The sequence below is a fragment of the Cucumis melo genome, chromosome 5 (genome assembly GCF_025177605.1).
Source record: "Cucumis melo cultivar AY chromosome 5, USDA_Cmelo_AY_1.0, whole genome shotgun sequence".
NCBI lineage: Eukaryota > Viridiplantae > Streptophyta > Magnoliopsida > Cucurbitales > Cucurbitaceae > Cucumis > Cucumis melo.
The window spans coordinates 23561771-23585090 of NC_066861.1; the positions used below are offsets into that span (position 1 = coordinate 23561771).

A 23320-nucleotide genomic window follows, 5' to 3' on the forward strand; every position below is an offset into this window, starting at 1 on the left:
TCTTTCTAGATTATTATAAAAAAAAAAAAAGGTACCTTTCAGGCATACCTTGACTTCCTCAAGGGATGATCCATACTTTTAAAAAAATTTATGTTGATATTAATATCAAAAAATACAATTTGCTTGAAATTAATGATTAAACAAATTTCTAAAGACATGTTCAAATTTTAATTAGTTCCTTACTTTTTAATGGAGAATTTATTAATCGATCATGCTAATTTATGATGTAAATATCCCTTTTAGTTTTACTATCCATATGTTTAGAAGTGAACTTATTTATTGTAAAAGAAAAAGTAAAATTCTCTTAATCTTAAAAATTAAAATTAAAACTGAGTATTTCCTTTTATCAGAGTTTAATTTCTACATTTTAAAAGAATTAGAGTTTAGTTTGTATAGTTTAGCAGAATTTCACAAAAAATAGTTGTACAATTTTAATTTTTTTTTTTTGTATAAATAACTTCTATGATAGGAACTATTTAGGATGATTAGATAAAAGATAAATATCAAAATTTAACTATAAATCATAAAACTAAATTCACAATTTAATCCTTTGTTTTCCCAACCTAAATTAAATGCAAATAAAAGGGGAAGAAATAGGAATTACCTTTCCTTATTTCTAATTTTCGGTGCCTCTTTGTATAGTTTAAAACCAAACCAAAATCTTAATTTAGGAAAATAGATAATTACATCCGACCAAAACATGACTGCGTAGGACTCTCCAAAAAAAAAAAAAAAAAAAAAAAAAAAAGAAATCAACTATGGACTTTAAATTCAATTACACCAAAAGGGTTGTCTGAAAATGATCCATAAATAATGGAAACAACTTCTTCTTGGCTAAAAGTTGGTGAATGATTAATTTAAAGTAAGCTTTTGGATTTAATGGGTTTAAATACCATTTTAGTCTTTAGTTTAAAGGTTGTTTATCTTAGTCAATTTTAACACGCATATTTTTAATAAATTTTAAATTTAGTTCTCCAAAATTAATTTTTATCAAAATTAGCTAAATAAAAAAAAATTAACATACATCATATTCTCAAATTATTTCTAAAGGTTTAACATGCTTTTGGTTCATATATTTTCTAAAATATTTATTTAATTATGATGCTTTCCATTTTCGTTCATTTTGATCCATAGTGATTATTGTAACAGAAGCAAAAATGAAATAAAGGGACTAAAATAATCACATTCTAAAAATACAAAGATCAAAATGAATATTTGAAAAGTACATGGACCATAGACAAAATTAGAAGTACATTAAAAAATCTCATAGGTTAAAAGACTAAATTTAAGATTTTAGACTAAGGTTAAATATCTTAGAGTAGTAATCCAAAGTAAATCGATATGTCACATACTAAAATCCGAAAGAAAAAGAAGAATGGAATTAGTTGATTATTAAATTGAAGAATACAGTTCATTTGTGCTTGTGTGTGGGTTCGTTCTTGTGTTGCAGTTAGTGATGAGCACGCCTTGGCCTTGGCCTTCGCCTTCATCATTCTCCTTTTTCTTCTTCTCTCTTATTATTATTTAGATTCACTACAAAATACAAAATACTTTTTTGGGTCTTCTTTCTCTCTCTAAATTTCTACTTGTTTTTCCATTTCTCTCTTCTCTTCTTCACCTCAAAACACTTTACTTTCTCTCTCCTCCTCCTTCCCTCTCTCTCTCTCTCTCTTATGCGCTGTGAAAAGTGGAAAACACTATTGTCTGTATGATTCTGATCCTGGGACTGGATCTGGTTGCTTTCTCTTCTTCGATTTTCCATTCCTGATTGTCTAATCGCCCTCAGGTACTCGTAATTCAATCTCTGATTCTTTTGGTTTTTGCTCTTCAATCCTTTCTTCTTCTTCTTCTTCTTCTTCTTTTGGTTTCAGGTTTGGGGTTTGAATTCTACTTGCTTAGCTAGTTCTGGAACATGGGTTGTTCTTTGTTTTTCGAGGATTTTTGTTTTGGAGTAGTGTTGTGGGAATTTGTGATGTTTCAGATTTCTGTGTTTTGCTTTTGGTTGAAACTTGAATTGTTCTTTTTTTTTTCCTTTGCTGGTTGCTGAATATTTTGATCTAATCCACATATGGGTCTTCTAGGATTGGTTTTATTTGTCGATTGGTGATGTTGAGCATGTTCTGTGGCTTGGTTTAGCTGAATTCTATACAGACTGGATTTGATTTGTTTCATTCTGAGAAGTATGGATTGTTTTAGCGAGTTGGAGAGTTTGGTTATTAGTTTACACAAGCTTGATAATCATTCGGAGAATTATTGGACAAATTCTAAATATGTAAAACGAGTTTTTAAAATCTACTTCAGCTTGACTTTGATTTTGAAAACACCCTTTAAACACATAAGTGAGAGCAGTGCTAATAAGCTTAATTTTTCGAATCCAAAAACCAAATGGATATTTTTTGGTGGAATTATTTTGGTTACTATAGTTAGTTGATATTTTCTCTTTGAAATGGAGGCTTTAAGCTGGTGTACTGAAGAAGAAGCTTTGATTTTGATCAAAGACTTGGATTGAGAATTCTAGGAGAGTTCATACGTTATATTAGATATACTTTTATGTTTGTATATCGGGGTGATTTCAATTGCATTTCCTTCATCTCTCAAGACCTTGACTTGTCTTTGTTTGTTCGATGTCCTAATTTTCCAACTATTTGCTGAACTTTGCCTGTAAGATTATTTTGAGGTGCTTTTGTTTGTAAATGTTGTTTGCCAATTGACACAATAAGTTTTGGATTGAGTTTGAGAGTTCTCTTGGAGAAGTTTTTTTTTAACTCTATGACAGAGTAATTCCCAAGTGTTGATAAATGATAGAGATAGATAGGGTTGGATCCATTAATGGATAGAACTTTAGGTTTTAAATTTTGTATAACCTTTCAATTTTAAGAATTGATTTGGGGCAAATTGGATGTAACTTTTGAAATTTTATTAATTTAATCCAAGATAAATTAGGTGATCTGTTTCTTATCAAGGAGGAAAAAAGGTGGCAATTCTTCTTCGCTCCATTCTGGATTGTTAGTGTTCTTTCAATACTCTATGTTGGGTGTCCTTATAAATATATGTGGTATTTATTGTGTATTCTGTATATATTTATTGTTTATATTTGTAATATTCCTTTCATTATTGGTTGGTGGTCTTTCCCTATCTAAAAAGCCCCTGTAGTTGTTTTAGACAAGCAACAAGAAATACAATAACTATATTCTTCTTTCCTAAATTTAAGTTGCTATAAGAGCAAGAGGTCTAGTAGGTCTTGTGTTTTAAACTCTTGCAACCTCATTTCCTCCCCAATATTGGTTCTTACTTGTTGTGTCTTCTACATATTCACAAACCTAGAAATAGGAGAGCGTGTTAAAGTATTGATATAACATTAAATCTACCTTCTCCGTCAACTTAAACTTTTGGTCAATCAATTATTTAATACTGTAAGAGTTCAATTTCTCTATCTACTTTGTCTGCTGATTTGTTCCTATTTTCTCGCTACTTCTACCATGTCTTAAAGGGTCTAATTGAATAAAAGTTTATTTATTTTGTCATTCAGGGTGGAATTGCTGTATTTCTGGCAGAGTAGTGGTCTAGAACTAGAGTTGCAAGAACAATATGGCCGTCTCTATGAGAGATTTGGACCCAGCTTTTCAGGGGGCAGGACAAAAGGCGTATCCTTTATGCATAAGAATTTGAATTTTTCTGCCTTTGATATTGAAAGCATTCAATCGACTTTAAATTTTGAAGTTTTAGTCGAAATGTTGGATTTCCAAGAAACTAAATATTTATTAATTTTCTCTACCACTTTACATTTTGCTCCTTAACACTCTAAAAGTGGGCTTGAAATATGGCGCATCGAAAATTTTAATCCTGTTCCTGTTCCAAAGTCTTCTTATGGAAAGTTCTTTACTGGTGACTCCTACATCGTTCTTAAGGTAAGGGATGGATTTTAATTCTCTAAATTGAAGCACATGTATACATACATGTCCAAGATATGCGAAAGATTAGTTCTGTATGCAGACTTTTCTGCCTAAGAAGCATTTATATGCATCTAGTCTCCTGCATGTGTTTTGAAATTATTGTTACACAGACAAAGATTATATGCTCAACTTGTTGAATGTCATTTTAACTTGTCTTGTTAGTATATTAGTTTTCAATTGCCACAAGTAGCTATATTTTGCTACAAAATTAGACATGGAAGGACAGATGGATTTAGGTTATGGGAAACTCCGACTAAATTACTGGAGTTGTGCTGTATTATTTGAGAATTCCAATTTTGTACTACTTGAAGTATATAACGGTATCATGATACACTATTCTAAAAGAAATAATAATAATAATGTCCATGACAAAAGTGAAATGCCAACACTTGACAAAATTTGTGAGTGAGTTATTTATTCTATAGGAATTGTTCTAAATAACAAAAAGCAAAACTTCTAGTGTCTTTCATTTTCATTGATAGATGTGGATAGATTTGAAATTTTGTGATATTTTTAAATATTTTGATTCATTTTGCTATATTTAGAAGTGCCCATACTGTTCTTTCGGGTTTATTTATTTATTTATTGTTATGCTTTAGGTTTTATTTATTTATTGTTATAATCTTTTCTTTTTTGAGGTCAACAAAGAGTGAGAGGATTTAAACCTTAGTTATGTTCAAGTTGGCTTTAGAAAAGTTGACATGTGTTGCATAAAGTTGGAGACTGATCTTTACATATGATGCACGGGATTTGCTTGTCCCAAGCGTTCAATTTGCTAATTCCATAGATCTAACATTTATGAATCTCAAATTCATAAAACAAACTCATAGTTCCCTTGTTCTAGAATACAAATCATCATCAAACTAAAAAATTGAGAGAAAATAAATTTCGGGAATTAGTCAACCAAAAGCATGTTTTTCACTGACTTTGAGTTCTCAGAAATTAAAAACGCTTTTCATGTTTTAAACCTTTCTGTGCAGACAACCTCCTTAAAGAGTGGCACCTTGCGACATGATATTCATTACTGGCTTGGTAGGGATACCACTCAGGTAAATGCTTCTAAAATCAATAATGTCCTTTTCAAGATCCATTTTTTGCACAGTTTGGATTCAGCAGCTTAATACACAGGATGAAGCTGGTGCCGCCGCCATCAAGACAATTGAACTAGATGCAGCTCTAGGTGGACGTGCGGTACAATATCGTGAGGTTCAAGGTCACGAGACTGAGAAATTCCTGTCCTGTTTCAAACCATGTATTATACCTCAAGAAGGTGGATTTGCTTCTGGGTTCAAACATGCTGAGGCTGAAGAACATAAAACTCGGTTGTTTGTGTGTAAAGGAAAACGTGTTGTCCATGTTAAAGAGGCAAGTTCTTGTTTTTGTTTGGGTATCGGTTGGTATTCTTTAGCCTTCTATAAATGCTGAGTTTTCTGGGATTGGTGGTGATAGGTTCCTTTCAGTCGATCTTCACTCAATCACGATGACATTTTTGTTCTAGATACCAAGTCAAAAATTTTCCAATTTAACGGTTCAAACTCGTCTATTCAAGAGAGAGCAAAAGCATTGGAAGTTGTTCAATATGTTAAAGATACATATCACAATGGAAAATGTGAGATAGCTGCCATTGGTAAGTTAACGATTGATATGTGAGTTGGAAGTGAAAGATGAAGTTGAGGAATATCAGTTTGTGAGTTAACTTTTTGTAGAGGATGGAAAGTTGATGGCTGACCCTGAAACTGGAGAATTTTGGAGCTTTTTTGGTGGTTTTGCTCCACTTCCAAGGAAAACAACTAGTGATGAGGATAGGCCTGTTGACTCTCATCCAACTAAGCTATTTCGGTAATATATCATCTCATTTTTAGATTCTCCTTCTCCTGTGACACTTCTGATATTTCTGTGATTCTCATCCACGTGCATTTCTCTGTTCTCTTTAAAAAGTTTCAAGGTTTATGAGTAGAATTGTTGTTTGTTCTATCATTAGCTAGAATTATCTTCAACTAATAGTGTAATAACCAATGACCACTAACAAATCCTGAAACTAAATACATTGGACTTCCATGTAAGATGGTGAGTTGGTAACCATTATTCTATTAGTTCTAAACCTCTCTGTAGTTCTGAAAGCTATATGTTTTCTTTTAAAGAATTGAGAAGGGGCAGCTGGAACCGCATGGTGACGGATCTCTGACAAGGGACCTGCTAGAAACAAATAAATGCTATATTCTAGACTGTGGGTTTGAAGTATTTGCATGGATGGGAAGAAATACCTCTCTTGATGACCGTAAGAAGGCAACTGCAGCTGCCGAGGTCAGCTCATCATGTACCTGCAAATCCATTTAACTTGAGCAATATGATATTGTAGAATTTCTTATTAATTTGTGTTGTTAAGTGAACAGCAACTGGTGCATGGACCTGATAGACCAAAATCACAAATAACTTGTGTGATTGAAGGTTTTGAGACTGCGACATTCCGGTCTAAATTTGATTCATGGCCTCAAATTGCCAATGTAGTTGTGTCGGAGGATGGTAGAGGAAAGGTTGCAGGTTAGAAAGTACAAACTTAGGAATTTTTTTCATTGGTATTGCCCAAATAACAGTTTTATCTATATTGCTTCACCGGCTTCATTTCTTGTATGTTGATTTTTTGTTATTTCTTTTAGCTCTTTTGAAGCGTCAAGGAGTTAATGTCAAGGGTCTTCTAAAAGCTGATCCTGTAAAAGAAGAACCCCAACCCTACATTGATTGCACTGGGAACTTGCAGGTGACAGCTCTTGCAATTGACTATAGGAAATGCGTCTGTTTTCTTGTTGTTCTTTAGTCCATCTAAAAGCCAATTTCAGATAATTGACATGGACTATGTAGGGAAAACCGGTTTTTGGTTTACGTGTATTTAGGATTCCCAGAAGTAACATTTTTAATGAAAATTTAACATAGAATTTAACCAATAGGACCTGGTGAAATTCTGTTTTGATAATATTTACTTCCTCTTTAGTTATAAATGACTTCAATATAATTGAAGGGGATGATCTACACAGAGGACAAGCAGAGTTTTTGTTTTGGTAATAGAGGCAGTTCGTTGATGAATGAAATAAAAGAATGGATCCAACACCAATAGACATTTATTGGTTTGAGAAATATTATGGAATATCTGATATCTGTCAACTATATTAATCAGCAATTGCTACTGTAAAATCAGGGTGTGTTCGGTAGTGATTTGGCATAGCAAAAATTGTTTTTGTACAAAAATATGGTGTTTGACAACCAAAGAAAGCGATTTTAGATAAATAAGAAATCACTCAAAATTGAATTTTGAAACATCACCTCTCTAGTGATGGTAGAAAAGTGATTTACCACCTCATTTTATATAGTTTTTGAAATACCCAATCAATAATTTGATAGTTTTAAAATCCACTTTGGGTATCAAACATGATGATTGAAAGTCAATTTTATATATGAAAATCAATTTTAAGAGTTCGTTACCTAACATAAATTAGATTGTTTAGAAATCAATTTTACAAAATCAATTGTACCTAAATTTTTTTTTCTAAGATCACTACTCCAACTCACTCCCAATCGCACCTTAAGTCATTTACATTTTAGGCATTCTGGAACTTTATTTTTGATGAGCTCTCGTTGTTTGCTCTTCTATATAGAAGCAAAAGACATAGTATGGAACCATCCAGCTTCTGAATTAATTTGTAAATTTAGCTGACTACTTTTTCTCATAGTCAACTGTTTCTGTTTCTTCATGACAGGTTTGGCGAGTCAGTGGCAATGAAAAGATTCTCATTCCTGCCTCTGATCAGTCAAAATTTTACAGTGGAGATTGCTATATCTTTCAATATTCGTACTCTGGAGACGACAAAGATGAATATCTAATCGGAACATGGTTTGGGAAGCAAAGTGTTGAGGTAATAAATACTCTAAAAACTTCTGGGTTCCCTCAACCTGATGCTTTCGGTAACGGGTATATGGGATTGTTCTGTTCTTGGGCTCATTTCTTTTATGTCTTTTGTTCCTTTCATCTTTTTCAGTGAAAACTTAGTTTCTTGTATATATACATCACAGTGAAATTTAAAGTTATTTATCCTTCATTAAAGCATTCAGTGCGTACACTTTAACGTGATGACCATGGGAGAACATGAAGTTATTGATATGTTAAAATATTTTTTGATTCGATCTGATGCATTAGTGCATGATCGCACCCCAAGTTTAAGTATTCTTTGGAAATTTTAATTTGGGAAGCAATGCTCTATCTATAGTTTGTTGTGTTTGGATAAATCCATGCCTATACCATCAGTTTTAGTATTCCTTTATCCTCCTTTCCATTAGACCTTGATCAAGAGTTTGGGACACATGGGACTTCCAACATGTTCTGTTATTCATTCATAGATCTTCCATTTTAGATTTCTATGTCCCTTGTATTCTTATGATTGAATACGAAGAACGTAGATTATCATTCAAATGTCCCTTGTGGTGTATTTGGAAAGAAAGGATTAGTAGAATTTTTTTAGACAACTATAATTCTTTTGATTCTTTTTAGACTGTATTTCAACACGTAGCTTCTTGATGGAATATGAATTACACCAAACACTTTTGTAACTACAGCCTTTCTATGATTTTCAACAATTGGAATGTTCTTATTCTTTAATTTTTCTCGGGAAAGGCTCTCTTGTCCCTTACCCTTAGGCTGTTCTCTTTTGTTCTTTGAATATATCTGTTTCTTATAAAAAAAATGATCGTTTACTTTCTAATTCAATTCTGGCTAATAGTTCTGAAATTATAATAGAAAATCAAAAGTAGGGTTTTGACTTTTGTGTATCTTAGTCTTTTACCCCACATTTTCTTTCTACTATCTAATTTTTGTACTGCATGAATACATCCTGATCTGAGGCCTTATTATTTTTGCTCATCTTCTCCAGGAAGAAAGAGCTTCAGCATTATCACTGGTAAACAAGATGGTTGAGTCATTAAAATTTCTCCCAGTCCAGGTAGATTCATCACTTGGGTGGTGATTGTCAATTGATGTACATTGATTTCCCTATTATCTTCTTGTTTCTGATTCGATTTGTTGTCCTGTAGGCACGCATTTATGAAGGGAATGAACCGATACAATTTTATTCAATTTTCCAGAGCTTTGTTGTTTTCAAGGTTGGTTAAGTTGGAGAATTTTTTTTCCTTATTCTATATCTGCATTTTGACTGACTAATAAGATAATGTGATGAAATACATTTCAGGGAGGCCTAAGTAAGGGATACAAGAATTATATTGCGGAGAAGGAAATTCAAGATGAAACTTACCAAGATGATGGGGTTGCATTATTTAGAGTCCAGGGCTCTGGACCTGAAAATATGCAAGCAATACAAGTAGACCCGGTACTTACTTTTTCTGAAGTTGTTCTACTTTCAGTTCTATTCTTTAATCATGCACGCACACATGGCAAACATGTCTTTAGTGAAATGAATGCAGAAGGTAAAATGGACAGATTAAAGTTTATAGAGTACTCATATTCTCTTCACTCTCCTCCACATGTGAGTTCAAACACTAATTTGATTTAAGAAACACAATATGTGAACTATATATAGAGAAAATTCTCCTGATTGATATCATGTTAAACCACAACTAAATGTAACTCAAAAGCTACATTGGTATCATGTTAATCACCATTGAACCTGAAAGTTTAAATTGATAGACATATTTATGTTTATATATATTTTCTTACCTTTCTCTATTATTTTTTTCCCTTGTCAGGTTGCATCGTCTTTGAATTCCTCCTACTGCTACATATTGAACAGTAGCTCCAATGTCTTTACATGGTCTGGAAGCCTTACAAACTCAGATAATCAAGAACTTGTTGAGCGGTTGTTGGATTTGATAAAGGTTTGCATAATTTTTCTCACCTTGCGCACAGAGTTTGGCTTCTTAACATTCTTGACAAATATGTTCTGTATGAATTAAACCTGGTTATATAAATTTGGTGCATCTCTCCACATCCATATGACATTCTATGGTTAGCTATAAACATCTCACTTTGGCAAGAGAAGTCTCGCTCATGTGAGTTCAAGTATTGTTTAGCCAGACTGGCCAGAATTCATTTTAAACTGGCTCTTTGACCAAATGGTTCACATTTTACTTATTGTTTTACCTCGTTACATTTTCTGATTGCTTTCTAACTTGAGTTTCAATTGTCAGCAGCCCAATGTGCAATCTAGATCACAAAAGGAAGGCTCAGAATCTGAACAATTTTGGAATTTGCTGGGAGGCAAATCTGAATATCCTAGCCAAAAAATCAGTCGAGATGCTGAGAGTGATCCTCACCTATTTTCTTGTACTTTCTCAAGAGGTCTGTATAATTCCTCCTGCTAGTGAAAATTTTATGCTTTATCTTGTAAACTTTGCTATACTTCTACTTCTAAATCTGACCCCCTTTCCTGTGAACTTGCGATGGCCATGATGAACTTGCAGGAAATTTAAAGGTATATTCTTTTCTCGTTCTGGCCCGTAAATTGTATATAATTTATTTCATTCTGTATTTACCGAGTATTGTTGGGAAAATAAATGCGTTTTTATGATTTCCTATTTTCACTTCAGTTTGATTTCCTTTTCCTATAGCGAGTAAGCAGTGAAACTTGCATTATAATCATGGCTCACTCTTACTAATAGCCAACACCTTGGAGTATTTCAATATTTGAAGTCTTCTTGTAGTTACGTTTTTAATTTTTCTTAATTGAAGACGAGATCTCTATTAGTGGGGTAGAATTTTTTGGATGCCCTAGTATTCTTTTTTCCCTCGTTGAAAGTTTGGTTTTCTTGTAGAATAATAACAATAAAATGAATTTTCTTTCCCTAGAAGGTTAGTTGACAACTGACGTGAAGTTTTGCAGGTGGTGGAGGTACATAACTTTGATCAAGATGATCTGATGACTGAAGACATATACATTCTGGATAATCACTCAGAGATCTATGTATGGATCGGGCAACAAGTTGACTCCAAGAGTAGATTGCATGCTTTAACTATTGGCGAGGTACGAAAAATGTATTTCCTGGATAGTTTAGTCAATCTTGTAAGCTCAAGGCTGCCAACTTCACATGTATTTCCTGGATACTTTTTTTTCCCTGTTATATCATCGGCTATTCAATTGGGAAGAAATTCTATGGCATTCTGTCTCTCTTTCTCTTCCTCACCAGTGTGATTTCTAAGTTGATAATATATCAATGCCATCAGGTCTATATCTATTCCATATCTTGGGAGTCTAATACGTTTCCAGTTTGTTCATTCATCATTGCCTTTGAGAATTTCTGGTCAACCTTGTCAACAAACTGCATTTTCTTTGTTGTTAATCCTCTTTTGGTTGCAACAGAAATTTCTAGAACATGATTTCCTACTGGAAAATCTATCTTCTAAAGCTCCAGTGTACATTATCACGGAAGGAAGTGAACCCCCTTTCTTCACACGATTTTTTAAATGGGACTCTGCAAAGTCCTCGGTAAGTATTCAACATTTATTTTAGAACGCATTCCTATAAAATATCTGCAAGTGCTTCATATTTTCAGTCGTAAACAGATGCACGGAAACTCATTCCAAAGGAAACTTACAATAGTCAAAAGTGGGGGCACTCCTACTGTAGATGTAAGGCTTCTTCTATAGTCAATTCTTACCCCAATTCACAACACACACAAGCACAGTCCATTGATTTTCTTAATCTGCATTACGTTATTTCCATTATCACTTCTTTGGAAGACTCCTAGTGGCCAGCATTGTTGTTTGCTAAGCTATTGCTGTACATCATGAAACATATTCAAGTCTATTACACTTTAATCCTTCACATGAACATCAACTACCCTCCTCTGCTCTTCTGCTCTTCACACTCTTTTCCTAGTTTCCTTGTCTTTATTGTGTGCCCCATTAAGAAGTGACTTCACTACTACTCAGAAACCAAAGCGAAGAACACCAGTATCGTATGGTGGGAGATCTGCAGTGCCAGACAAGTCACAGCGCTCTAGGAGCATGTCTTTTAGTCCTGAAAGGGTTCGTGTAAGAGGGAGGTCTCCTGCTTTCAATGCATTGGCTGCTAACTTCGAGAACCCCAATGCAAGAAACCTTTCAACTCCACCCCCTGTTGTTAGAAAGATCTATCCGAAATCAATGACCCCTGATTCAGCAAAATTAGTTTCTGCAAAATCAACGTCGATAGCAGCTCTTAGTGCTAGCTTTGAACAGCCACCACCTGCTCGAGAAGCTATTATACCACGTTCAATAAAAGGTATGCTTCAATTTCTAGATCTATGGAGGTTATTTTCATGGCATTCATAACTGAGATAATTACCTTATTGGGTGAAGTGACTCCAGAGCCTCCCAAGCCTAAACCAGAGACTAATAATAATGATAAACCGGAGACTAATGATAAGGAGAAGGAGAACGCAAAGACAGTCAGAATTGAAACTCTCACCATACAAGAAGATGTGAAAGAAGGTGAGGCTGAAGATGATGATGGCCTCACAATATATCCATATGAGCGCCTAAAAACTACATCAACCGACCCTGTTTCAGACATTGATGTGACAAAACGAGAGGTGATTTTAAAACAATTGTTATGTTTCAACTAGAATCAATCGATGTGTAGTATGTTATTTTGCTAAGATGTTTAAATTGCAACTCTGCAGACTTACCTCTCATCAGAAGAATTCAGGCAGAAGTTTGGAATGACTAAGGACGCATTTTATAAGTTGCCAAAATGGAAACAGAATAAGCATAAAATGGCCCTTCAACTGTTCTAACCTTTCCCCTACAGTTTCCTTTGATCGGATCATTCAGTTTCCTGCAGTAATATATTACCAGTGGAGGAAGCATGGGTTTCAAGTCTATATCTTGTTAGATCTAAGGAGCCTTCTCAACTGGTAAGGAGTGGAAGGGACAGCTTCAGTGCATTTTTAGCTGCTTCTGTTGCCCAGAGACTTGTGTTCGTGATTGATGAACAAATTGGAGTTTTGTTTTTCTTTTTCTGTTTGCTTGCAGTCCATTGCAAACATCTTTGATTTTTTTTTTCTCCCTTTATTAAGCATTTGGTGTCCATTTTAACGTTAAAGCTATGTTGTGAGCTTGCATTTTTTCCCACTTTGAGCATATTTTTAGTTTTCGGTTTTATTTTTTCATTCAATTTTTTTCAGGAAAGAAAAAATTAGTTGGTCTGCATTTTAGTTTTCCTTCTTTGATTTGCATTTCTTGAGGAAGTACAACCGTGTGTACAGCAGAGTGTAATATTTTAGAAAACAATAAACTTATATAAAGTGTGATTTTTATTATCTCCTTCCCTCTAAATTCCTCTGCACTCATTATCTTTAACTATTCCGCAAGGATTGAATCTAACAAAAACTTCCTAAGATTTCATTGATAAAACTACATTATAACCTAATTTTACCAGATTCGTTCATCATACGAAGAACTCGTGAGCAAAAATAAGATTCAGCTCTAAACTCAAACAAATTCATTCCGTTATTCTCAATTCTTTACCAACCGTAATTCAAGTTGATTCCAGATATAGAACCAGACAGACATCCATTCATTCATTCAATAAAAAAATCTAAAAACTGAAAAAAAAAAAAAAAAAAAAGAAAGAAAAACAATCCGGTATGGAAAAATGAGAGACTTAACTGAAGGAGCAGCGGTAGGGAAGACGTCGGTTTAGCGTGAAAAGGAAGAGATGGTTGAAATTCGTTGTGATCGTGAAATAAGATTCGAGAAAAAGTGATATAGATTCTAGAGAGAAAAACGAAGAATTTAAAGGTGAGAATAAATGTCGGCCATGAATTTTGAGTTCATCGAAAGCGTGAGATCAAATTAATCGTCGTGTGATCTCTATGGAATTTGAATTGACGGCATTATTCCACGCTTTTTTCCTTTAAGAAAATTAATTAATTAAATCAATTAATATGATAGTGAAAGAGAATGGAAACTTCTGGAGCTTTTGTTTAACGGAGAAGATCCTAAAATATATGTCACAATCCAATATTTTAATTAAATTAACAAAAACTAAAACTACCATAATTAAATTAAATTAAATTAAATTAAAATATCTTTTTTAAAAATATAACAAACCCATCAAATATACATAACAATTTCGAAATTGAAAAAAACCTATCACAAATCCAAAAGTACTTCAATCAACATGTGATTAGCCATATGTACTTATCTTCTTTTAAACGTACTACAGTCTAAACAAATGGTCTACGATCGTTTAAGTTATGATACACGTGTAGTTCTTTTTTAACAATGAAACAAAGACCCCAATTTTAGACGATCGCGTTGACCATGCTAAACGATCTTGTTAACTGTGATAAGCGATCATTATGATCACATCCACACGATTGTGTAGTTTTTTTTAAACGGAAAAAGAACTTCAAATCTAAATGATCGTTTTGACCATGCTAAACGATCGTGTTGGCTATGGTAAGCAATCGTTTAAATCATATCAAAACATAATTGTGTAGTTTTTTTTAAACGATGAGAAAATAACTTCAAATTTAAATATTGGCTATGGTAAATGATCATGTTGACAATGGTAAACAATCATTTAGATTACGTCAAAATGATATTTAAACGATTTATATATTTTCGAATATAAGAAAAATGAAATAGTTTCAAAGAATCTCGTCGAAAATGGTGAAAATGAAATAAAAAATTTAAACAGAATAATAAATCGTTTAAAAATAAAAGAAGAAAATTCGGAAGAAGAGATAAAGAAATCTAGAAGAGAATGAAATGACAATAATGAAAAAGAAGAAAGAGAAGTTTCTATATTAATTAATTTAATAGAAAATTTGTTATGAATAATAAAATATTAAAACTATTTAAAAAATACAACCAAAACAGATAGAAAAAAGAACATTTAAATAGACTCTAAAGAGGAGAGGGTTTTGCTATTTCTAAAAACATCTCATAATTATAATTATAATTAAGTGTCCCATCATTGTTAAAGTTTAATTTAAAAATTTACTTCCCAAGTATTTTAAATTAAAACGTTAATAATTAAAAGTAATTTTTTTTTGAAAGGTCTTATTAAGCTGCATCCAAAGCGTGTAGTATTTTGGAACGATGGAGTAAATGGAAACTGCATCCAAAATGTAGCCACACACAAATGAAAAATCCTAAAAGGGCTCTTTTGGTGGGTAAAATTCATTTTGATAACCTACTATAATACGTTTCGTTTTGCTCGAAGATTTAAATTCTCGTGTGATAGCAGCATGACAAATTACGACAAATCTACTAAAATTATTTACAAAATATATCAAAATTTTATATCGTATCAACTAATAGATATTGATAGTGTAGAAACCAACATTCTATCATCGATAGAATTTAAAATTTTGTAAATATTTTTTGTAGTTTTGTCATATTTGAAAACCATCCTACTAATAATATAAGTTGTATTAAAATATAATAAAATCAATCAAAGTATTTATAAACATAAAAATGTTAGTGGTATACATAGATAGATGATCATCGATGACTATAAGTTTAGAGGTCTCTTCCACTTAATAGTACCAGTTAGTAACATGTGCATTACATGTGAAATTTGTCATTTTATTTTAGTATATAAAAACAGTGAGATTTATATAAATAACATAATATGAATTTGTATTTAAATATAATAGAATTATCTCATATTTGTATAATTAAGATAATTGTATGATCTCATCTTATTTGAACATATATAATTGATATCAACATGAAAGTAAGCATACACAATAATATTAGATATCAAACTTTCCCCATATATATTCTATAGATAACTGTTAAATGAGTTTATTATTTAAATAATTCAAAAAACATATATAAAAACTAAACTAATCTAATTTGGTTAATTTGAAAATATGTAAATTAAAATCATGTATTATATTTTACATCTCAAAGAGAAATAATTTTATCATAACAAACTTTCAGCAACAACCAAATTGAAATTTTTATGTGATTTTAGAGCTTAATTAACGTTAGAATAGCATTTTTGATATCTTCATAACTCTTCTAGGCTCACTATTTTTAACAACCTTGTAAGACATCTTTCTTCAAATTTGGCACCACTAAATTGTTCATAGTTCGTCATAACTGATCACTCTTTGATCCTGAAACTCTTCTTCACTACTCTACATACAAACAAAGAAATTTTTAGAGGTGAGTTGAGAAAGAAAAAGAAATAAACTACGAAAAAAATATTTTTATATAAAAAGAAATGCTAACTATACATAGTTATAGCTACAAGTTGTATTAAAAAATGTTACACTAAGAGGCTTAAAATTATAAAACATTCTATTATTGGTGTAAGATTATTATATAAAATAACCTGAAAATATTAAAAACTAAAAGGATTGATATCTTAGTTTGACAACATTTGTCAAAACATATATACATCTGTAACACCCCAATGATCTCATGTCGTTCATTTTTTTAAATTCAATTATTTATTTTTATTTTATTCATCTATTTGTTTATAATTAAATAATGAAACTTATGTCATCAAGATGTGAACTTTTCCCCTTTTAAAATATTAAGCAAATTTCAACTTTAATTATACTTGGTAATTAAAGATTTAATTGGTATTTGGAAGTTGAGGGAAAGGAGGAATTTGGGGGAAATATTGGTAAATTAGAGAGAGAAGAGTGAAATTTGGAATTTATTAAAGAAGAGAAAAAGAGGGGAATTTATTTTATAAAAGGAAAAGGAAAGGAAAAGAAAAGGAAAAGAAAAGGAAAAGAAAAAGGAAAAAGAAAAAGAGAAAGAAGAAGAAGAAGCCGAGAAACCCTAGCCACGCCGCCGCCGCCGAGTCGACGCACATCGTCCCAGCCGCGTCGGAGATCAGGTCAAGTCGAGCCGTCGCACGCCAGCCGTCGCCCGAAGCCGCGATACACCCGTGCCTGCGCCGCGCCGCATCGATCCGAGGGAGAGCAGCTGAAGCCGCGTCGCCGAGCCGCCCAGTCCCATCGTGCGCAACCGCCAACCACTGCGTGAAGCCGCGCACTGCCAAGTCACCGACCCGCAGCAGTCGACGGCGTCAGCCGCGCGCCTCCAGCCGTGAAGCAGAACCCGCGTTTCGGCTGATCTGCGCCCGCCCGTCGGCCCGAGTCCAAAACCGACCCGCGCCGCCCGCCGAACCCGAACTCCGCGCGCGCGCCTACTCCAAGCCGAGCCGCGCCTCCCTGCTGACGTGAGCCGAGCCGCTCGCGCAAGCCCCTTTCGCCAGGACTGAGCCGAGCCGATTCTGTCCTTCTTCCAGCCGAGCCGCCAAGACAATTTTGGCTCCTTCCACCTAGTTTTTGGTAAATTTCCAAATTCCCTAGCCTGCCCAGTAATTAAATGAGTTAATTTGGAAATTTAATTAATTTAATTACTTTCCTCAAGAAGCAACTTGGACCAAATAGCTGCTGCAGCTTAGGACTTCCTCAGTAGGAACTCATCTAGCAACATCTCGAGGTAAGAGATTTCTACTACTAGACCCATGAACAAATTGTAAGATTTCGCATACTGTGAGATATGCATACTGATGATTGACCGTATGGTGTATTGAACTGTTGACTGTATGACGATGTTATGATATTAATGCTCAGTAGTATGTGGCCGTATGTTGTGTTGAACTGCTGACTGTAGGAGGACGTTGTGATACGAATGCTCGGTAGCATATGACCGAAATGTTTGGAATTGTTCTGACGATGTAGAGACTGTTGAGGAAGGGGAGGGAGCTAGTGTTCACTATTTCGTCATAGTTGTATGATGATGAGATGTATATGTATGTTAAGACTAGGGTCCCTGTTAGCAACCCAGTAGAGTCGTACCTGCATGGGTGTCCTTCGGGATCACCACCTATTTAGGACTGTGTGGTCCGACGGGACGCCAGTCTAGCATGGATATAGATATGACCGAGTGACTCGACGGGGTCCTCGCATCCCGGTTGTCTTAGTGTTACCCCCGGGTTCACTACAGACCAGCATGTCCTAGGTGCTCCCTCGGAACACCGAAGACCAGATTTTCGTTCCTACGGGAGCGCATGTTGCACGTGTTCGGGAACGTGCCAGAGATTGGGTACCAGTTTTCAGGACTCGATAGGGAAGCCAACAGGCACCTAGTGGGACTAGTAGTGGGTCCCTTACTGAGTATTTTTATACTCATTCTCTTCATTTTATGTTTTCAGGTAGAGGACGAGGTAAGGGCAAAGGCAAGCTGGCGAGCGACGTGAAGTGACCGTGGCGAGCCATAGGGGTTTTTCCTGCTTCCGCACATGTTTTACTTTACAGTTAAATTCATGTTTCGGCTTTCTGCATGTTTACTTTGGTTATTTTGTAGATAGGGCCCGCTTAGGGATTTTAAACTTAACTCGTATTTCTACATGTTACCTTAACTATCTTTCATAAATACATTTGCTAGATTTCTTTGCATTTATTTACACCAGATTTTATGACTTAAACACTGATCCTAGATTCAGTAACCACTTCGATTCAGCATAAAGAGTCGGGTCGTTACTGTTGGTATCAGAGCCCAGTGTTTTAGGTCCTGTAGACTGACTTATGATGTAAGTCATTTTGTTTTGATTTTTACCTCACCCTATGGCTATACGGTCCTTCGTCACTCGCCAGGTATGCCTAAAGCTTTACAAATATTAAGATTATAATGTTGCCTGATTAGATTAGACTTAGAGTGAGAATATTGAGCTCTAGTGGTGAAAAATTTGTTGGTGAATTTTAGGAAGAATGCCGCCACGTAGAGGTGCACGCCGAGGAGGTGGCAGGGGAGGCAGAGGAGCCGGTCGTGGCCAACCGGCGGAGCAACCTGCCGCGCCGCCAGTCAACCCCGACGTACCAGTCAACCCTAATGCACCGGTCACTCAGGCGGATCTCGCCGCAATGGAGCAGCGTTACCAGGCCATGCTGCAAGCTGCTCTAGCGCCGTTCCTCGCTGCTCAGCAGAACCAGGCCGCCCCTGTTCAGGACCAGCCTGTAGTCCCTCCAGCCCCTGTTCAGGACCAGCCCGTCATCCCTCCAGCCCCGGTGGAAGCTCAGCCGGTGCCAGTACAACTGTCAGCTGAGGCCAAGCACTTGAGGGATTTTAGGAAGTACAACCCGAAGACTTTCGACGGATCCTTGGACAACCCCTTTAGAGCCCAGCTGTGGTTGACATCCATAGAGACGATCTTCAGGTACATGAAGTGCCCAGAAGACCAGAAGGTGCAGTGTGCAGCTTTCTGTTTGGAGGATAGGGGGACTGCCTGGTGGGAGACTGCTGAGAGGGCGCTGGGAGGAGATGCCAGCAAGATCACATGGGAGCAATTCAGGGAGAGCTTTTATGCTAAGTTCTTCTCTGCCAACGTGAAGCACGCCAAGCTCCAAGAATTCCTAAACTTGGAGCAAGGCAAACTGAGCGTGGAACAGTATGATGCCGAGTTCGACCTGTTGTCCCGTTTTGCCCCTGATGTGGTAAGGGATGAGGCCGCCAGGACTGAGAGATTTGTTAATGGCCTCAGGTTAGACCTCCAGGGTTTTGTACGAGCTCTTCGGCCAACCACTCATGCGGATGCTCTACGCATAGCACTGGATCTGAGCCTGCATGAGAGAGCTGGTCAATCTAAGGTTGTCGGCACAGGGTCAGCCTCGGGACAGAAGAGGAAGGCGGAGGCGCAGCCCGACGTAATACCACAGCGGACTCCGAGGTCAGGAGGTGTCTTCCAGAGACACCGTCGGGAGCTGGCAGCAGCTGGGAGAACTTTGAGAGAGCTACCCACTTGTACTACCTGTGGGAAGGTCCATGGAGGACAATGTTTAGCTGGGAGTGGAGTCTGCTTCAGGTGCAGGCAGCCGGGGCACACTGCTGATGCGTGTCCTCGGAAACCCTTAGAGACGACGCCACGTCAGCCTTCTGCTCCCCAGCAGGGGAGAGTCTTTGCCACGAACCGGCAGGAGGCCGAGCGAGCTAGTACGGTGGTGACAGGTACGCTCCCAATCTTGGGGCATTATGCTTTGGTACTATTTGACTCGGGGTCATCGCATTCATTTATATCCTCTATTTTTGTCAAGCATGCGGGTTTAGAAGTAGAACCGTTGGGTAGTGCCTTGTCTGTCTCTACTCCTTCTGGAGAGGCCCTTTTGTCTAAGGAAAAAATAAGGGCATGTTGGGTAGAAATAGCAAACCATACCTTGGATGTAACCTTACTGGTGCTAGATATGCAAGATTTCGATGTAATTTTAGGCATGGATTGGTTGTCCACTAACCATGCAACCATAGACTGTTTCAATAAGGAAGTAGTCTTTAACCCTCCTTCAGGGGATAAGTTTAAATTTAGAGGAGCAGGCATGGTAGGTATACCCAAGGTCATCTCAGCAATGAAGGCGAGTAAGCTACTTAGCCAGGGTACTTGGGGTATCTTGGCAAGCGTAGTAGATGTGGCAGAACCAGAAGTTTCCCTATCTTCCGAACCAGTAGTAAGGGAGTACCCTGACGTTTTCCCCGACGAACTCCCAGGACTTCCGCCTCCTAGGGAGGTAGACTTCGCCATCGAGTTAGAGCCCGGCACCGCCCCTATCTCTAGAGCTCCTTACAGAATGGCCCCAGCCGAATTAAAGGAGTTGAAAGTCCAGTTACAGGAGCTGTTGGACAAGGGCTTTATCCGGCCCAGTGTATCACCGTGGGGGGCCCCAGTGTTGTTCGTGAAGAAGAAGGATGGGTCGATGCGCCTTTGCATTGACTACCGAGAGTTGAACAAGGTGACAGTTAAAAACCGCTACCCCTTACCCAGGATTGAGGACTTGTTTGACCAGTTACAGGGGGCCACCGTCTTTTCCAAGATCGACCTGCGATCAGGCTATCACCAGTTGAGGATTAGGGACGGTGATATTCCCAAGACGGCCTTTCGTTCGAGGTACGGACACTACGAATTCATAGTGATGTCCTTTGGTTTAACTAATGCCCCTGCAGTGTTCATGGACTTGATGAACAGGGTGTTTAAGGACTTTCTAGACCAATTCGTCATAGTCTTCATTGACGATATCTTGATCTATTCCAAGACTGAGGCCGAACACGAAGAGCACTTGCACCAAGTCTTGGAGACCCTTCGAGCTCATAAGCTATACGCCAAGTTCTCCAAGTGTGAGTTCTGGTTAAAGAAGGTGACATTTTTAGGGCACGTGGTTTCCAGTGAGGGAGTCTCGGTGGACCCAGCTAAGGTCGAAGCGGTGACCAACTGGCCTCGACCGTCTACAGTCAGTGAGATTCGCAGTTTTCTGGGTCTGGCAGGATACTACAGGAGGTTTGTAGAAGACTTCTCACGCATAGCCAGCCCATTGACCCAGTTGACCAGGAAGGGAACCCCTTTTGTCTGGAGCCCAGCATGTGAGAGTAGTTTCCAAGAGCTTAAGCAGAAGCTAGTGACGGCACCAGTCCTGACAGTGCCTGATGGGTCGGGAAGTTTTGTGATCTATAGTGATGCCTCTAAGAAAGGACTGGGATGTGTCCTGATGCAGCAAGGTAAGGTAGTTGCGTATGCCTCACGCCAGTTGAAGAATCATGAGCAGAACTACCCTACCCACGACTTGGAGTTGGCAGCTGTAGTCTTTGCACTGAAGATATGGAGGCACTATCTGTACGGTGAGAAGATTCAGATTTACACCGACCACAAGAGCCTGAAGTATTTCTTCACTCAGAAGGAGTTGAACATGAGGCAGAGGAGGTGGCTCGAGTTGGTGAAAGACTACGACTGCGAGATCCTGTACCATCCAGGTAAAGCAAATGTAGTGGCTGACGCGCTGAGTAGGAAGGTTGCACATTCAGCAGCGCTAATCACGAAGCAGACCCCCTTACTCAGGGATTTGGAGAGAGCCGAGATTGCAGTCTCAGTAGGTGAGGTTGCCGCACAGTTGGCTCAGTTGACAGTTCAGCCAACCTTGAGGCAAAAGATCATTGCTGCTCAGCTGAGTGATCCTTACTTGGCAGAGAAACGTCGTATGGTAGAGACGGGGCAAGGTGAAGAGTTCTCTATATCCTCTGATGATGGCCTTATGTTTGAGGGGCGCCTGTGTGTGCCGGAAGACAGCGCAGTTAAGACAGAGCTTTTGACTGAGGCTCACAGTTCCCCGTTTACCATGCACCCTGGGAGTACGAAGATGTACCAGGACTTAAGGAGTGTCTATTGGTGGAGGGGCATGAAGAGGGATGTAGCAGAGTTCGTCAGTAGGTGCTTGGTGTGCCAGCAGGTGAAGGCACCTAGGCAGCATCCAGCAGGGTTGTTGCAACCCTTGAGTGTGCCAGGGTGGAAGTGGGAGAGTGTGTCGATGGACTTTATCACGGGACTGCCCAAGACCTTGAAGGGCTACACGGTGATCTGGGTTGTGGTCGACAGACTCACGAAGACAGCCCACTTCGTGCCAGGGAAATCCACGTACACTGCCAGCAAGTGGGGGCAGTTATACATGACGGAAATAGTAAGACTGCACGGAGTACCAGTATCCATCGTTTCAGACAGGGATGCCCGTTTCACTTCGAAATTTTGGCAAGGGCTCCAACTTGCATTAGGTACGAGGCTGGACTTCAGCACGGCATTCCACCCTCAGACTGATGGTCAGACAGAGAGACTGAACCAGATTTTGGAGGATATGCTGCGGGCCTGTGTGCTAGAGTTTTCAGGAAGTTGGGACTCCCACCTGCATCTAATGGAGTTCGCCTATAATAACAGTTACCAGGCTACCATTGGTATGGCTCCGTTTGAGGGTCTGTATGGCAAGTGCTGTAGATCCCCTGTCTGCTGGGGCGAGGTTGGAGAGCAGAGGATGCTAGGCCCCGAGTTAGTGCAGACTACCAATGCAGCCATACAGAAGATCCGAGCTCGTATGCTGACCGCACAGAGCAGACAGAAGAGTTACGCTGATGTACGACGTAAGGACCTCGAGTTTGAAGTGGGAGATATGGTCTTTTTGAAGGTAGCACCGATGAAGGGCGTTCTGAGGTTCGAGAAGAAGGGGAAGTTGAGTCCACGTTTCGTGGGGCCATTTGAGATACTGGAACGGATTGGCCCTGTGGCTTATCGTTTGGCCTTGCCCCCATCCCTCTCAGCAGTGCATGACGTATTCCATGTCTCCATGTTGAGGAGGTATGTCGCAGACCCGACGCACATCGTGGACTTCGAGCCCCTACAGGTCAGTGAGAACTTGAGCTATGAGGAGCAGCCTGTCGAGATCTTGGCAAGAGAGATCAAGAAGCTTCGTAGTCGAGATATTCCACTAGTCAAAGTCCTTTGGCAGAACCATGGAGTTGAAGAGGCCACGTGGGAGAGAGAAGAGGACATGAAGACCCAGTACCCAGAGCTGTTCGAGGAGTAGAGCTTTCGAGGACGAAAGCT

At 37.7% G+C, this 23320-nt stretch overlaps 1 protein-coding gene and 1 long non-coding RNA gene across 6 annotated transcripts; one reads left to right on the forward strand and one right to left on the reverse strand.

The window, feature by feature from the left end:
• The first annotated feature begins 1751 nt into the window (after positions 1 to 1751).
• LOC103499158 (villin-4-like) lies at positions 1752 to 13253 on the forward strand. 4 transcript variants are annotated; one of them, XM_051085380.1, is made up of 23 exons: positions 1752 to 1786; positions 3530 to 3644; positions 3809 to 3908; positions 4934 to 5002; positions 5082 to 5318; positions 5403 to 5580; positions 5660 to 5792; positions 6095 to 6257; positions 6347 to 6494; positions 6611 to 6711; positions 7706 to 7861; positions 8873 to 8941; positions 9033 to 9101; positions 9188 to 9325; positions 9702 to 9830; positions 10143 to 10293; positions 10416 to 10426; positions 10835 to 10975; positions 11312 to 11437; positions 11515 to 11580; positions 11884 to 12214; positions 12292 to 12524; positions 12615 to 13253. In XM_051085380.1, exons 2-23 carry the CDS (start codon positions 3589 to 3591, stop codon positions 12726 to 12728), a joined length of 2919 nt encoding a protein of 972 aa, XP_050941337.1. In that variant the 5' UTR covers positions 1752 to 1786; positions 3530 to 3588; the 3' UTR covers positions 12729 to 13253. The 4 variants fall into 4 exon arrangements, with proteins under 4 accessions (XP_050941337.1, XP_050941339.1, XP_050941338.1 ...); XM_051085382.1 differs by having other exon boundaries at positions 12301 to 12524; XM_051085381.1 differs by having other exon boundaries at positions 10146 to 10293.
• LOC127149601 (uncharacterized) lies at positions 4683 to 9818 on the reverse strand. 2 transcript variants are annotated; one of them, XR_007821274.1, is made up of 3 exons: positions 9673 to 9818; positions 9251 to 9361; positions 4683 to 6274 (listed from the first exon to the last, which is right to left on the reverse strand). It is a non-coding gene; the product is annotated as an uncharacterized LOC127149601 (long non-coding RNA). The 2 variants fall into 2 exon arrangements; XR_007821275.1 differs by lacking the exon at positions 9251 to 9361 and having other exon boundaries at positions 9673 to 9810.
• Positions 13254 to 23320: the final 10067 nt, after the last annotated feature.